Source organism: Tamandua tetradactyla, chromosome 5 (assembly GCF_023851605.1).
Source record: "Tamandua tetradactyla isolate mTamTet1 chromosome 5, mTamTet1.pri, whole genome shotgun sequence".
In the NCBI taxonomy this organism is placed as follows: Eukaryota; Metazoa; Chordata; class Mammalia; order Pilosa; family Myrmecophagidae; genus Tamandua; species Tamandua tetradactyla.
In genome coordinates, this window is record NC_135331.1 from 32802192 (window position 1) to 32819874 (window position 17683).

The 17683-nt window shown below is 36.4% G+C and overlaps 1 protein-coding gene across 4 annotated transcripts in view; it reads right to left on the reverse strand.

Moving 5' to 3' along the window:
- HORMAD2 (HORMA domain containing 2) overlaps positions 1-17683 on the reverse strand; it is a 98467-nt gene that overhangs the window by 57018 nt on the left and 23766 nt on the right. For all 4 annotated transcript variants that reach the window (XR_013175779.1, XR_013175778.1, XM_077160591.1 and 1 more), the window contains exons 6-7: positions 4006-4026; positions 3293-3319 (exon numbers count right to left, since the gene is read on the reverse strand). Coding sequence is in view for 2 of the 4 variants with exons in the window: in XM_077160591.1 (XP_077016706.1) it covers positions 3293-3319; positions 4006-4026 (48 nt within the window). In the remaining 2 variants the exon portion in view is untranslated. The remainder of the gene's footprint in view (positions 1-3292; positions 3320-4005; positions 4027-17683) is intronic.

The following is a 17683-nucleotide window of genomic DNA, read 5'->3' on the forward strand; positions in this document are numbered from 1 at the left end:
AAACATACAGTTTTTCTAATAAGAAAAAGAAGAAGAATAAAAAGAAAAGAAAAGTACCTGGCACATAAAAGAAACCCAGTATTTGTGGAATGAGAAAATATTCAGCCAAGATAGAATTCATTCTCAGTTAGGATTTCAACATATAAGGATTTATTTTAAAACAAAGTCTTTAAAAGCATATTGTGCCTAGAAATATGGAACTATCTATTGTTCAGTTCTTAGGCAGTCTATTAAAAGTAGGTGTTGACAAAGGATAGGTCAAGCCTACTTAAAATTAGGCCTAAGAGTCACCCCCAAGAGAACCTCTTTTGTTGCTCAGATGTGGCCTCTATCTCCAGCCAACACAACAAGCAAACTCACCACCCTCCCCCTGTCTACGTGGGACATGACTCCTAGGGGTGTGGACCTTCCTGGCAAAGTGGGACAGAAATCCTAGAATGAGCTGAGACTCAACATCAAGGGATTGAGAAAACTTTCTCTACCAAAATGGGGAAGAGTGAAATGAGACAAAGTGGCAATGGCTGAGAGATTCCAAACAGAGTCGAGAGGTTATCCTGGAGGTTATTCTTAGGCATTAAGTAGATATCACTTTGTCATTCAAGATGTAGTGGAGAGGCTGGAGGGAACTGCCTGAAAATGTAGAGCTGTGTTCCAGTAGCCATGTTTCTTGAAGATGACTGTATAATGATATAGCTCTCACGATGTCATTGTGTGATTGTGAAAACCTTGTGTCTGACGCTCTTTTTATCTACTTTGTCAAGAGATGAGTAGAACATATGGAATAAAGATAAATAATAGGGGGAACAAATGTTAAAATAAATTTAGTTTGAAATGCTAGTGATCAATGAAAGGAAGGGGTAAGGGGTATGGTATGTAAAATTTTTTTCTGTTTTCATTTTATTTCTTTTTCTGAATAGATGCAAATGTTCCAAGAAATGATCATGATGATGAATATGCAACTATGTGAAGATATCGTGAATTACTGACTATGTATGTAGAACAGAATGATCAAAATAGGAAAAAAAAAAGTAGGTGTTGACCAGATCAAAAAGACACTGTTTAAATAATTATGATTTAACTAGATCTTATTCGAAAAAGATTCATATGCAGTAATTCTTTGTGGGTCTATCATGCATTAAGCCATCTAAACATTTAACGATTAATATTTTGATTTACACCTTTTATTAATACCCTTCAGACTGATAAATCCTTATATTTTTACTGTGTGCTTATAGAAAAGTCATATTATTCCTCTTCACTACTTGTTCCCTTCATCAGTTCACCTCTTTCATAAGATGGAGCAACTAGAATAAAACTTCATGTGCAGAAGTACCACAATTTGTACAATGCCCCCAAAATCTAACTTGGCTGAATATTCATTCATTCAGCTTTCTGGAGTAGGGAAGCACATTTGTTTGATTTAGAGACTTCTGTACCATGACAAATTCTTCATAAGACTGCTGCAAATTTTAGTCCACATGTAAAATGTATTTTTGCTTCATCTAAATATTAGTATTATTAGTGTTTGTGCAATTTTGTTTAGGGGAGGACACCCTTCTCTGGCTATGAGTCAAGAAACATGGCATAATATCATATAAAAGAAAAACAAAGATTGCATGTATGTGAGAATGCTGAATCTGTGAGAATGTGTCCTGTGAGTACATAAGAGAAGGAGATCAGGGAAGTAAATAGATGTATCATTGACATGGTACCAGACAACAACTATAAAAGTAAAACCTCATGGATATGTTTAGGCACCATGAACATTGCTATCCTACAATAGTAGTTATACTGCAATTATTGTTGATTTGCTTGGTATTATTTTGAGTTCTCTAATACCCTCAAACATAGCATCGTATTTTCTCATAATGAAAAGAATGCCATGGACACACAGAAGTTAGAGATGACTACTATAGGGAACTATCTATAAACATTCAAAATATTTTTTCTGGGTCATAAATGATAGCTCAGAGCTTAACATATAATAAGCTTTATTTTCCCTAAATTCATATTATATATATTGCCTGTGTCAAAAATAAAGACTCATTTAACAGTGTCTTCCCACTCACTATCCTAAAATCACTGGTTTCAAAGTAGGAGTTTTACATATATAAGAAAATATGATAAACGCTGTATTAAGGAAATGATCAACTTATTAACCGTCTAGCAGGCTTTGATTTGGAAAACTTCCCCTCATACCTATGGAAAAAAAGCACTTTGAAACTAAATAAAAAGAGCTAAAGAGGTAGAACTAGTTTGGGCATTGTGGAACTGCTACCCACCTGTTTGCACTAGTTTTCTTTCCCCTTGCTCAAACAGTTATTTGTAATCTCACAAAGAAAGGCTATTAAAGGCTGAAAATGCTTAATTTAGTCTTCAACACCACCAGTTAGGTTAAGCAATATTTACAATTACTATGGTCAGGCTGAAAACATAGACTTAGAGAAGGAAAACTGAAAGCAAAGAAAAAGGGAAGGGAGAAAAGGAAAAAGGAGAGACAGCCAGAAGGAAGACAAAAAGAGTAGAATGAGAAGAAAGAGCAGAAGACTTTCTTCCCTCCTTTTCTGTGCCATAGCTACAGCCACCATTCATGATAGCATGAGTAAACATTAAGTTTCCAGGACCATGATGGTCTCTCTGAGAGACAGAAAACAAGATAATACTCCTGTCCTCAGGAACTCACGATCTAGTTGGGGAGATAAAGTAACCTACATGAATCGAGAATGTTAAATTGTGGAGTACTACTGGAAAAGGAATTTAGAGAAAGGAGAAATTAGGACAGAGTAGTCTAGACATCGTGAAGACTTTAAAAATAAGTTAGCCTTCAAAAATGAATAGGAGTCAATAAGCAGAGGGAAGAAATCTAGAGAGAAAAATAAAAAGGTAAAGTTATAAAAATGTATGCACAGGTCAAAAAGAAGAGAATTCGGGAGGCAAAAAAAAAAAGTTAAAATTATGCCATATCTCATTTATTCTTCTAAAAGACCACAACAGCATGGATTAAGAATCAGCTAAAACAAATAAGTAATAAATAGTAAAATGTGTTTTTTTTATACAAGTAGAGATTATTGATATTAACATGTGAGGGAATAGGCCCAGTTCTACTCAGTGCTTTTTTCCATCATTCAGTTTAAAAAAATCTCCCTACCAAGAATTTATCAAACTTATAATAAAACAATGAAAGAGGTCTCTATGAGTTACTCTGCTAGTAAACATAACCTGCTGTGTCCACTCAGGTAAATATTTATAAATAATATACATATACTGCCCAACTCTATGTGTATCTTCTTACCTCAGGTTCCTTGGGATTTGTGTAAAGCTGTTTAAGAAAAAAAAAAAAAGCAAAAACAGCATTTAACTTCTGAAATTTATTAGATTACTTCTCACAGAATATATTTTCTATGTAAAGAGTTCAATTTGTGCTCTATTAATTGAGTGATGAATTATATGTATTTATTTCAACCAAGAGATAAACTCTTATTTGTGAACATAGAGAGTCTTTATAGTTAGTATTCTGTGAATACTGAATATAAGGAAATAGATAACCAAGTATTTACCACTATTGTGGCTGAGATACAAATAAATTCTAAATAATTTGTTATGGTTTTAAATAAGTCATTTATCTAAGACTCTCAATAATATCTTCTCATTTTCTTTCTATTCTTAATAACACACAACATCTGTAATGCCCAAGGTAAGTCCACTAAACTTCAGAAACAAAATGCTATGAGTTTGTAGAGTAACTTAAAAAATGAAACCCTAAGACCCAATAGATTAAGCAGACACATAAATCCATATATTTTTCCCATAAATCACAATATACCAAAGAACGATATTCTTCTTTTATTAAAACTTCTAATAGATCCTATTTATTTTTATTCCAAAATGTCATAGGACAACTAAAGAAATTTAGGAGGAGGGAAGGAAAAGAGTACTGTTTTAAATTCTCACTTCCCAATACAATGAAGTACATCCAGAGGTTTGAGTCTTTAAATGTGTACTTACTGTCAGTACTGCCATATGCAGCTTCAAGAGAAAAGAAAATTATTGTTATTATACATTCGCACTTACATTACTGTCATTTTCAATAGAGGCTAATTAAAAATATGATTTTAGAGAGGCTTCAAAGATTTGGGTATAAAAAATATTCAGGTCAGGAAAAGGGATACTAATATCCATTCATTCACGTGACTGCCTTGTAATAGGTCCCTATTACAAGGGCTCTGCTGGGGAGAGGAGAGATTAAAAAAAAAGATAATTACCCTTATTTAAAAGGTATACCCTAGTTTAGGAGGCAAAAAGTTTGCAAAATTATTTTGTTATCACTAAAAACTAAATACTATGCAAGTATCAAAAAATTGTGCCTTTTGAAACCAATCTATTATAATCAACATTGAAAGCCTGATGTAAGTTTATAAAACCTTTACCCTCCCTACATTTATGCTAGTATAAACAGATTCTCTCTGCTTAAAAGAAAAATAGAATATTACATCAAACATATAACTTTTTTTAAAACCTAGAAAACAAGTCAGAATATTTCAAGACTGTAATTTCATACCAAATTATTTACCTTTCACCTAAAGGGCTAAAACATTAGTGACACTGTGTGGCAATTTTGGTTACTGCATACAATTACTTTTAAGACTACACCGTGAAACTTTAAATTAATTTACATTAATTGTTTATTAACAGTTCATTCATTCAAAAATAGGCACGGTCCCTGATCTCAAGGAGCATACAGACTACCAGGGAAGACCAACCCTAAACAAACAAAAAAATTACACTGAGAGCTACATCATTACAACTGTGTCAATTGCCTCGAAGAGGCAGCACAGGGTCCTATGAGAACATTAAGCAGAGGGGCAATATAGGCTGAAACAGAGGGAAGGTGAGAGAGGATTGTCAGGGAAGTAATATTTAAGCTGAGACTGGAGTGAAAATTGGAGTTAGGCAGGTGAAGGGTGTGGGGCAAGGGAAAGAATTGTTCAGGCAAAAGGAACAACAAGTAAAAAGGTGAGAGGGGCTTGCATGTCCTAAAATCCTTGCGCAGCTTAAACATGGTGAGCAATGGGGAGCCTGATGCCTTGGAAAGCAGATGGAGACTAAATCACACAGGCCTGTAGATCATGTTAAGGACTTTGAACTGTATTTTAAAAGCCATTGAAGATTTTTAGGCAAAGGAATGGCTTGATCAGACATGTTTCTGAAAAAATGTAGTGTAGACAGTGGGTTGCAATGGTGGGAGATCAAGAATGGAAATAAGGAGACAAGTTAGGAGGCTATTTTAAAGAATTCAAGCAATAATATAATGTAAAAAGAAAACAATATAGAAGTCACCCAAAATTTCACAACTAAAAATAACCATCTCCTTCAACAGAACACCGTTCAAAATATATACTCAAACTTGACTTTTACTCAAACTACTTTAAAATTTTAACCACTTTCTATGAGTTACTAAAACATGCTAAGAAAGGTTACAAGATATTAATAATGTAAAAAAACAGTATATATAAGTCATCCAAAATTCTGACTTTATGATCCCCCAAAACAATTAATTTGACTGATTCAGTCATACAGCTAGTCATTTAAGTAAAATAAATCCATCAGACTAAGTATATTCTCTCTGTACATTATACCGCTTTCTATTTTAACACCTGTAATATTGTTATTGTTGGTTTTACAAGTGACTCTCTATTAGATTGTGACTTTTTTGAGAAGAGGAATCACATCTTACTCTCTTTTTTATCTTACCCAGTAGCTAGGTACAAAATCTGGCATAAGTTAAATAATCAAAATATGAAGAATAAATAAAAAAATAATAATGGTTAACAATTACATAGTGCTTAGTATATGCCAGGCATTGTTCTAAACACTTTAGGTCAGTGATTCTTTTTTTTTTTTTTTTAAAGGAAAGACAGAGAGAAGGAAGGAAGGATAGAAGGAAGGAAGAGAGGAAGAAAGGGAAACATCTTTTAAACATTTTCTTGTTTTTTTTAATTGTATTTTGTTTCTCCGTTTTCGTTACATGGGCTGGGGCCGGGAATCGAACCGAGGTCCTCCGGCATAGCAGGCAAGCACTTTGCCCGCTGAGCCACCGCGGCCCGCCCAGGTCAGTGATTCTTAACGTACAAACCAGCAGGATAAAAATCACTTGGAATTTGTTTGAAATGCAAGTTTTTAGTATCTACCGAAGGACTGTTGCCTCAGAAATTTGGGGTGTGGCCTGGTTTTCTGTTTTAATAAGTCCTCCAGATGATTCTAATACAATATAAAGTTTGAGTGCAACTGCTTTAGATTATTAACTCATTTCTCACATAACATTAAGAGGTAGGTTCTATTATTATCCCCATGTTATGTCATAAAACTGAGGTACCAAGAGGTTGGTTATTTGCCCCAGGTCACACTAGTATTAAAGTGCCAAAACTGGGATTCACCTCATCCTGTGTGATTTCAAAACTCAGACGCTTCACCACATATTGTACTGCCCCCCAATAATGGATCCTCAAGAAATAATGCTAAATGAATGATGAAGAACAAGTGAGCACTGTTCCCTACGCTTGTGACGACCTTCCCCCTCTCAATCTGTCCAAATACTAGAGACCTTCAAAACTCAAATCCATTTTTTCCCAAAGATTTTCCTCAAGGCCCACACTGGGTCTAACCTCTTTCCTATCTCACATTGCACACAATTTCTGTCTTTCCTTAGGCCTGCATCACTTTCTAACAAGTATTATGGTTCCTTACGCATGGGGTAATATTTTTAAAATCTTTATATAAAAATATCAAACTGATATGAAAATATCAATATTTAACAGCCCAATGTGGCACAGCAATCAGAAAGGATGCTTACTTGGCCTTGCAGCTGGGCTCTCCCAGAAATGCCTCCTGGGCCAGGTGTTACCCCTTCAGTTGCTACATTGTGGAATGCCTGGGGAGCTCCCAGAAGAGACATCTTCTATCCCCACTGGTGGGGTGGGGACAGAGGATGGTAGTAGGGGTCACTCAGGGTTCCTAAGAAGCAGCTGGTACATAAATATTTCATTATTTAAACAATAGATACACTGGGCCAGTGTGTAATAGCTGGTCATCAGACCTGCATATAAATATCTATCTCCTACCATGGTCTATAAGCTTTCTATATACACAATCCCTTATCTGTTCTATCTTTGTATCCTTTAGACCCCTAGCTCAGTATCTAATAAATCATAAGTAACAACTGTTCAATAAAAAGAGAAACGGTGGGCTAATGTCATCAACATGGCGACATAAGACATTTATTGAAAACCAGAGACTCACTGAAAAAAAGGACAAATCTCACTTGCTCAGAACTTTAGAGGAAGGTAAAAATTGTAGAAGGATCCTGCAAATGCTGAATCAAAGAAAGAGAAAAATATCAGGTAGGAAACTTCTTCCTGGACCAGCTGGTTCGTTTCCCTTCCCCTCACTCGGTCTCATGCAGCTTTGGAAGTGCAGGGGCAGCAGCCATGCTCCCTCCCACCTACCAGCAGTGACACAGACTATACTATCTCTCACAGCAATGAGACAGATCCCCATTTATATCCAGACACAGAGATCTAAGTTCATAGGGAACTCTGGCAGGACTCAAGCCACTGGGGAATATAGAATACAAAAGGGTACCAAGGAGGAGTTTCCAAAATGGAGGATTAAAGAGGAATGACAAAATCTATTTCTTTCCTAAAAGTAGCAAATAGCCAGGCAGAAACTGTTTGAATCAACTTTTGGGGGACCCAGGCTATAGGGGAGGACATTTCATGGCCCAGTCAGTACAGGATGAAGGGACTGATAAAACATGGGCAGAGACTGTTATTCTGGCTCTAGTTTCTGGTGTTCATCCCTCACTCTTGAGGGAAGCAGCTGCAGGAGGCCTGGTCCTTGCCTGGGGGATGGCTGCAGACTTGCGTGGCTGTGGGTATCCTCTGCTATAAGGACTGAGGGGGATATAGCCCTACACTGAGTCATATATTGGCTGGCAAAGTGAGAGCACAGTAACTCCACAGTTTCAGCCCCACTTGGTCAGATGCTGCTGAGCTCCATGATTTAAATACTTTCTGAGGATAAATTAGTAACTGAAGAGCACCATCTGCTGGGCAGGTTGGAAATGCAGGGGGGAAAAGCAGGGCTTTTCAGAGTCCAGAGAGATTATCCCAAGCCTATCAGAGCTGGTCTATATTTCCTGCCAGGTACACAGCCCTGATTAGACTGGAAAATACTGACAATCCAAGTGTCAAAGTAGTGCCCTAGTATAAACCCAGGCAACAACTAAATCCTAGATGAGAGAGAAACTGACCTTCATAAGAGACCCATCAAAATAATCAGATGACCAGCAATCAACAACAACAAAAAATCACAGGGCATACAAAAACATGGAAGATATGGCCCAGTCAAAGGAACAAGTGAAAAAGTTGGAGGAGACACAGAATTTGGAAAAACTAATAAAGATGTTCAAACAAATCTCCTGAATCAATTCAAGGAGGTAAGGGAAATATGCATAAAGATGTAAAGGATAGTATATCTAGGAGATACCACATAGCCAGAGACCTTTGGAAATGCTGAAGGAAAATTTCCCCTGGGGAAGCCTTATATAATGAGAGGAATCTAGTAGGCATCACCATATGCCTTCCCAGTTGACAGAGGTGTTCTGGATGGCATGAGCCTTTCTTGAGTGAAAATAATTTCTTGTTGGTGCCTTAACTTGGACATCTTTTCACAGCCTTAGAACTGTAAACTTGCAACTTAATAAATTCCCTTTTTAAAGGCTGTTCCTTTCTGGTATATCACTTTTTGGCAGTTTAATACACCAAACAGATTTTGGTACCAGAGAAGTGGGATGCTGCTGCAGTTTGCAAATACCAAATATGCTCGAACAGTTTTTTAAATAGATAATGGGAAGATTCTGGAAGAGTTGTAAGAAGCTGGATAGAGAAGGCCTAGAATGCTTTGAAGAGACTGTTGATAGAAATGTGGACTCTAAAGACAATTCTAATAAAGCCTTAGCCAGAAATGATGTGTGCTATTGCAAACTGGAAGGAAGGATCTTCGATAAGGTGGTCAAACCAATCTAACTGGGACACAGCAGCGTTTTCAATAAATGGTGTCAGGAGAACTAGATATCCATTTGCAAAAGAAAGAGGACCCATATCTCATACCCTATACCAAAATTAACTCAAAATAGGAGAACTGGATATCCATATGCAAAAGAAATTAAAGAGGACCCATATCTCATACCCTATGCCATAATTAACTCAAAATGGATCAAAGACCTCAACATTAGAACTAAAGACCACAAAACTTTTAGAAGAAAATTTAGGGAAATATCTTACAAATGTTTTGATAGGAAGTGGTTTCCTAGACCTTAAAACCAAAGCACAAGCAATGAAAAAAGAAACAGATAAATGGGAGCTCCTCAAAATTAAACACTTTTGTGCATCAAAGAACTTTGTCAGGAAAATAAAAAGGTAGCCTATACAATGAGATATCAGATAAGTTTGATGTCCAGAATATATAAAGAATACATAAAGAGATTCTACAACTCAACAAAAAAAAGACAAACAGTCCAATTTAAAAAATGGGCAAAAAGACATTGAACAGACACTTTTCAGAAGAGGAAATACAAATGGCTAAAAGGCATATGAAAAGATGTTCAACGTCACTGGCTATTAGGGAAGTACAAATCAAAACCACAATGAGATATCACTTCACACCCACTAGAATGACCATTATTAAAAAAATAAAAACCAGAAAATGATAAGTGCTGGTGAGGATGTGGAGAAAGAGACACACTTATTTACTATTGGAGGGAATGTAGAACAATGTAACTGTTCTGGAAGGCAGTTTGGTGGTTCCTCAGGAAGCTAAGTATAGAGTTGTCATATGATTCAGCAATCCCATTACTAGATATATATTCAGAGGAACTGAAGGCAAGGACACAAACGGATATTTGGACACCAGTGTTTATAATGGCTTTATTCATGATTGTCAAGAGATAGAAACAGCCCAAATGTCCATCAGCAGATGGGCAGCTAAACAAGCTGTGGTATATACATAATGATGGAATATTATGCAGCTGTAAGACAAAACAAAGTCATGAAACATGTAACAATGTGGATGAACCTTGAGGACATTATGCTGAGTGAAATTAGCCAGAAACAAAAGGACAAATGCTGTATGGTCTCACTTATATGAACTAACATTAATGAGTGAACTTTGAGAGTTAAAATTAAGAACACAGGCTAAATCAGGAGATAGAAAGAGGGTAAAGATTGGGCATTTGGTGCTGAAGGAGCACAGAATGTTCAACAGGAATAATTGTAAAGATCCAGAAATAGCACAATAATATAAGTACATTCAATGAAGCTGCATGTGAGTATGGTTGAGGAAGAAGGCTGGGGATATGTATGACACCAGAAAGAAAGATAGAGGACAAAGACTGAGATGGTATAACTTAGCAATGCCTAGAGTGGACAATGATGGTGATTAAATGTACAAATATAAGAACGTTTTTACATGAGGGAGAACAAATGAATTTCAAAATTGCAAGGTGCTGAAAATGTGATGGTATACAGAAAAAATACAATCAATGCAAACCAGGGCCTATAGTTATTGCAATATGCTTCCATTGAATATAACAAAAACAAAATATCAATAACTGGGAAATGGGTATGGGATTCTTTGCAGAAGAAAAGAAAATGTTCTCATATAGACTGTGGTGTTGAAGTCATAACTATGTGATCATACCAGGAACCACTGATTTTTTACTTAGGTTGGATTGTATGATGTTTGAATAAAACTGTTTAAAAATGAACAGAGATATGCAAGCGCTGGAGAAAATGTGGAGAAAGAGATGTACTAGTTCAGCTGGTAGGGAAGCAGAGTGGTGCAGCCCCTCTGGAGGGCAGTGTGGTGGATCCACAGAAGGCTATGGGTGGAGTTGCCGTATGATCCTACAACCCCATTGCTAGGTATATACTTGGAGGAACTGAGAGTAGGGACACAAATGAACATTTGCACACTGGTGTTTATGGCAGCAGTGTTTCCGATTTGTGAAGGATGGAGGTGGCTTAAGGGTATGTTGACAGAGGAATGGAAGAGGGAACAGTGGTGTATACATACAATGGACCACTGCAAGGCGGCAAGTAGAAATGAAGTTGTGAGGCCTGCAACTAGGTAAATGAACCTTGAGGACAGTATGTTGAATGAAATGTCAGAAACAAAAGACAAATATTTTCATGCTTCACTCATAAGGACTAACTATAATATACAAACTCAGAGAACTGGGTTATCAGGTTGGGACCTACTGTAAAGATTCATAGATTATAAGCTTTCATGGCAGTCACATCAATTCCTGAGTTGTAACTGTTATTTCTAAATTCTGAGATACTGAGCTATTTGTATATAACCTGGTCGTTCCTAGAACTTCAGATATTTGTGTGAAACCTGAGACTAAAAATTAGAACTCTGAAGCTATGACAGTCAGCATTACCCCATATAGCACTGTTAAGAAAAAGTTGAAAAAGTGATCAGACTTACTAGAGATATGAATGAAGCTGATCTGGATAGGACTAAGGTAAATCAGAATACAGGATAAAGGATGATATGGTCTATATTTTAAAACTTCAACTTCTCTGTGAGATCAAAGAAAGAGATGTTTATTTGGTACAAAATGTATATTTTGGGTAGGTACATTGTCTGGTTTAGGTTGTATGATCAGTTTATTCAAATGCCATGATTGCACGGGATCTTGAATTGGGAGTGAGATCTTGTTGGTTTGTACAAGTTAGTGTAATGCCCCAATATATCCCACAGTAAGATGGGTAGAGAATAAAAAAGTATTTGCAAAGTCACCTTAGGGGAAAAAGGAGGAAATAAATCCCCCCACCTGGAAAATTCCTGATATTCTTGCAAGCATTGAGGACAATCAATAGGCCAAGCCCTCGATCTTGGGACTTACCTCTATGAATTTATTCCTACAAAAGATAAGCTAAGCCTTTTACTTATAATTATGCCTAAGAGTCACCCTCAGAGAACCTCTCTTGTTGCTCAGATGTGGCCTCTCTCTCTAAGCCAACTTGGCAGTTGAATTCACTGTCCTCTCTCCTACATGGGACAAGAGCCATAGGGGTGTAAATTTCCCTGGCAACCTGGGACACAACTCCTGCGGAGGAGGCAGGACCAGCATTATGGGATTGAGCAAGACTTCTTGACCAAATGGGGGAAGAGAGAAATGAGAAAATAAACCTTCAGTGGCTAAGAGATTTCAAACAGAGTTGAGAGCTTATCTTGGAGATTATTCTTATGCATGCTATAGATATCTCCTTTTAATTTATGGTGTATTGGAGTGGCTAGAGGGAAGTATCTGAAACTGTTGAACTGTATTCCAGTAGCCCTGATCCTTGAAGACGATTGTATAACTATATAGCTTTTACAATGTGACTATGTGATTGTGGAAACCTTGTGACTAATGTTCCCTTTATCCAGGGTATGGATAGATGAGTAAAAATAATAAGGACAAAAATAACTAAATAATGGGCGGGGGGATAAGGGGTAAAAAAAAAATTGGGTAGATTGCAATACTAGTGGTCAATGAGAGTGAAGGGTAAGGAGTATGGGATGTATGGGTTTTTTCCTTTTCATTTCTTTCTCTGGAATGCTGCAAATGTTCTAAAAATGTCATGGTGATGAATATAAAACTATGATGATAAAAAATTGAAAGTGGTGGTGAATTATGTGATGATATTGTAAGCCCTTGATTTTATACTTTGGATGGATTGTATGCTGTATAAATATATCTCAATAAAACTGAATTAAAATAAAAGAAGAAACAACTGTCATAAACATTTATGTACCCAATCAAGGTGCCCCAAAGTACATTAGGTAAACTGAAAGGAGTAATATGTGTCTCTACAATAAGAGTGGGAGACTTCATCACACACTGTCTTTGATAGATAGAACATCTAAACAAAGGATCAATAGGAAACAGAGAACCTAAACAATATGATAATTGAACCAGACATAACAGACATAAATAGAACACTGCACCCCAAAACAGCAGGATATACAGTCTTCGCAAGTGCTCATGGAATGTTCTCTAGGATAGACCATATGCTGAAGCACAAAACATGTCTTAACAAATTTAAAAAGACTGAAATTATATAAAGCACGTTCTCTGATCATGATGGAATAAAGCTGGAAATCAATATAACAACAAGAGAACTGGAAATTTCACAAATATATGGAAGTCAAACATGTTCTTAAACAATCAGTGGATCAAAAAACAAATTGCAAGAGAAATCAGTAAATACCTTGAGATAAATGACAATAAGAACACAACATATCAAAACTTATGGGATGTAGTGAAGGCAGTGCCAAAAGGGAAATGTATAGCCCTAAATGCCTATATTAAAATGGGAGGAAAAAGCTAAAACCAACAGCCTCACTGAGCAACTGGAGAAGCTAGAGAAAGAACAGCAACATAATCCCAAAGCAAACAGAAGGAAAGAAATAACAAAGATTAAAGCAGACATTAATGAAAGGGAGAACAAAAACCAATAGAGAGAAACAAAAAGAGAATCAGTTGATTCAATAGAGATCAATAAAATCGACAAACTCTTAGCTACACTGACAAAGACAAAAAGAGAGAAGATGCAAATAAAATCAGAAATGAGAGGGGGTTCATTACTATAGACAGTAAAGAAATAAGAAAGAGGGTGGGCCACAGTGGCTCAGCAGGCAGAATTCTCGCCTGCCATGCCAGAGGACCCAGGTTCGATTCCCGGTGCCTGCCCATGTAAAAAAAAAAAAAAAAATTAAAAAAAAAAAAGAAATAAGAAAGATCATAAGAGGATACTATGAACAACTGTATGCCAACAAATTATGCAACTTAGATGAAATGGACAACTTCCTAGAAACACACAAACAAACTACATTGACTTGAGAAGAAATAGAAGACCTCAGCAAACCAATTACAAACCAATCAGTCATCAAACACCTTGCTACAAAGAAAAGCCCAGGGCCAGATGGCTTCACAGGCAAATATTATCCAACATTCCAAGAATTAATACCATTCTTGCTCAAACTCTTCCAAAAAATTGAAGAAGAGGGAACACTACCTAAATCATTCTGTGAAGGCAACATCACCCTAATACCAAAGCCTGTTAAAGAAAACTACAAATTTGAACACCATAATTACATGGAACCTTGAGTAGGAAGTGAGATCTTGTTAGTTTGTATAGGTTAGTGTGATGCCCCGATACATCCCAGAGTAATCTGGGTAGAAAATAAAAAAAGTATTTGCAAAGTTTCCTTGAGGACCTGGGGGAAAAAGTGGAAATATTAAACTTCCCCACCTGGGCGATTTCTGATATTCTTGCAAGCATTGGGGGCTACCAATTTAATAGGTCAAGCCCTCAGTCTTGGGGCTTGCCCTTAATGAAACTTATTCCTGCAAAGGAGAAGCTAAGCCTACTAATAATTATGCCTATGAGTCATCTCCAGAGAACTTCTTTTGTTGCTCAGATGTGGCCTCTCTAAGCCAACTCTGCAGCTAAACTCACTGCCCTCCTCACTACATGGAAGATGAATCCCAGGTGTAAATCTCCCTGGCAATGTGGGACATGACTATCAGGGATGAGCCTGGCCTTGGCATCACAGGATTGAGAATGCCTTCTTCTTCTTTTTTTTTAATGTTGCATGGTGGGGGAGTCACATTTCATTCTTTTTCCATGTATGTATCCCATTATTGCACCATTTGTTGAATTTTTGTTTTATTGGTTTGTTTGTTTTTTGGGAAGTACATGGGCCAAAAACCGAACCTGGGTTCTCACATGGCAGGTGAGAATTCTACCGCTGAACTACCCTCGCAACCCCGAGAATGCCTCCTTGACGAAAAGGGGGAAAAGAAATGAATCACAAAAAAGTTTCAGTGGCTGAGAGATTTCAGAGTCAAGAGGTCATTCTGGAGATTATAGATATATTCTGGGATATATAGATATCCCTTTTTAGTTTTTAGTATATTAGAGTAGCTAGAAGGAAGTACCTGAAACTGCTGAACTGCAATCCAGTAGTCTTGATTATTGAAGATGATTACAAAACAATGTAACTTTTACAGCATGACCGTGAGATTGTGAAAACCTTGTGACTGACTTTTCCTTTATCCAGTGTATAGACAGATAAATAAGAAAATAAAGATAATAAATAAATAAGTAATAGGGGCGGAAAGGGGTTTGGGATGCTTGGGGTGTTCCTTTTTATTTTTTTTCTTATTTTTATTTTTTTGGAGTAATGAAAATGTTCAAAAATTGATTGGGTTGATGAATGCACAACTATATGATACTATGAACCACTGATTGCACATTTTGGATGATTATATGGTATATGAATTTATCTCAGTAAAATTGCATTAAAAACTCTCCCCCTCACACACACACACAAAAAGAAAATCTACAGACCAAATCTTCCTAATGAATATAGGCACAAAAATTCTCAACAAAATACTTGATAATTGAATCCAGCACATTAAAAGACTTATACACATGACCAAGTGGGTTTTATTCTAGGTATGTAAGGGTGGTTAAACACAAGAAAATCAATTAATACAATACACCACATTGACAGATCAAAAGGGAAAATCACATGATCATCTAGTTTGATGCAGTAAAGGCAAATTTGACAAAATCCAGCATCTTTTCTTGATGAGAATGCTTTGAAAGACAGGAATAGAAATAAGCTTCCTCAACATGACAAAGGGCATTTATGAAAATCCCACAGCTAACATCATACTCAATGGTGAGAGACTGAAAGCTTTTTCTCTAAGATTGGGAACAAGACAAGGAAGCCCACTGTCACCACTGTTATTCAACATTGCGCTAGAAGTTCTAGCTGGACCAATTTGACAACAAAAGGAAACAAAAAGCATCCAAATCAGCAGGGAAGAAGTAAAACTTGACTATTCACAGATGACATGACCTAATATTTAGAAAATCCTGAAAAAAACATGACAAAGCTACTTGATCTAATAAACAAATTCAGCAAAGTGGAGGGATACAAGATCAACACACAAAAATCAGTGGTGCTTCTATATACTAGTAATGAGCTATCCAAGGAGGTAATCAATTGGAAAATTCCATTTACAGTAGCAAGGAAAAGAATCAAATATCTAGGAATAAACTTACCCAATGATGTATAGGACCTACATACAGAAGACTACAGAACATTGCTAAAAGAAATCAAAGAAGACCTAAATAAGTGGAAAGACATTTCATGTTCATGGAGTAGAAAGATAAATGTTGCCAAGATGTCAATTCTACCCAAACTGATCTATAGACTCAATGCAATGCCAATCAAAATTCCAACAGCCTTCTTTGCAGAAATGGAAAGCTAATTATCAAATTTTTTTGAAAGGGGAAGGGCCCTCAAATAGCCAGAAAAGAAGAACAAAGTGGGAGGACTCACACTTCTTCACTTTAAACATATTATAAAGCCACAGTGATCAAAACAGCAAATTACTAGCATAAAGATAGACATATCAATCAATGAAATAGACTTGAGAGTTCAGAAACAGACCCTCAAATCCATGGTCAATTGTTTTTTTATTTGGCTGCCAAGTCCACTCAACTGAGACAGAAGAGTCTCCTCAATAAATAATACTGGGAGAAATGAATATCCACATCCAAAAAAATGAATGAGGCTCCCTATCTCACACCCTATACAAAAATGAACTCAAAATGGATCAAAGATCAAAGATGCATTTTCTAAGTATAAGAACTAGTACCATAAAACTCCTAGAAGAAAATGTGGGGAAACATCTTCAAGATTTAGTGATAGGTGGTACTTTCTTAGCCCTTACACCCAAAGTGAAAGAAAAAATAGATAAATGGGACTTCAGTGCTTCAAAGGACTTTGTCAAGAGGGTGAAAAAGGGAGAAAATATTTTGAAACTATGTATCTGATAGGGATTTAATATCCAGAATATATAAGGAAATCCTACAACTCAACAATTAAAAGACAATCCAATTAAAAATGGGCAAAAAGAATGAATAAACATTTTCCAAGGAGGAAATACAAAGGATTAAAAAGCCTACGAAAAGATGCTCAGCTTCACTAGCTATTAGGGAAATGCAAATCAAAACCACAATTTTATACCTACTAGAATGACCACTATTAAACAGAAAACTAAAAGTGTTAGAGAAGATATGGAGAAATAGGAACATTTATTCAATACAGATGGGAATGTAAAACAGTATAACCACTGTGGAGGACTGTTTGGCAATTCCTCAGAAAGCTAAGTATAGAGTTGCCTTATGATCCTACAATCACTACTTGGTATGCACTCAGAAGAACTGAAAGCGGGGACGCGAACAGACATTTCCACATTGATGTTGATGGTGGCATTATTCACAATTGCCAAAAGATGAGGAAACAACCCAAGTGTCCAGCAACAGATGAAGAGATAATCAAAATGTGGTACATAACATAAGAGGAACTATTCCAGCAGTAAGAAGGAATGAAGTCCTGCAGCACACAACAGCATGGATGAAACTTGAAGACATTATGTTACATCAAATAAGCCAGAAACAAAATGACTAATATCGTAAGCTCTCACTAATATGAACTAATTATAATATGCACAATCATATACATAGAATCTAGGATACAGGCTAGTAGGATA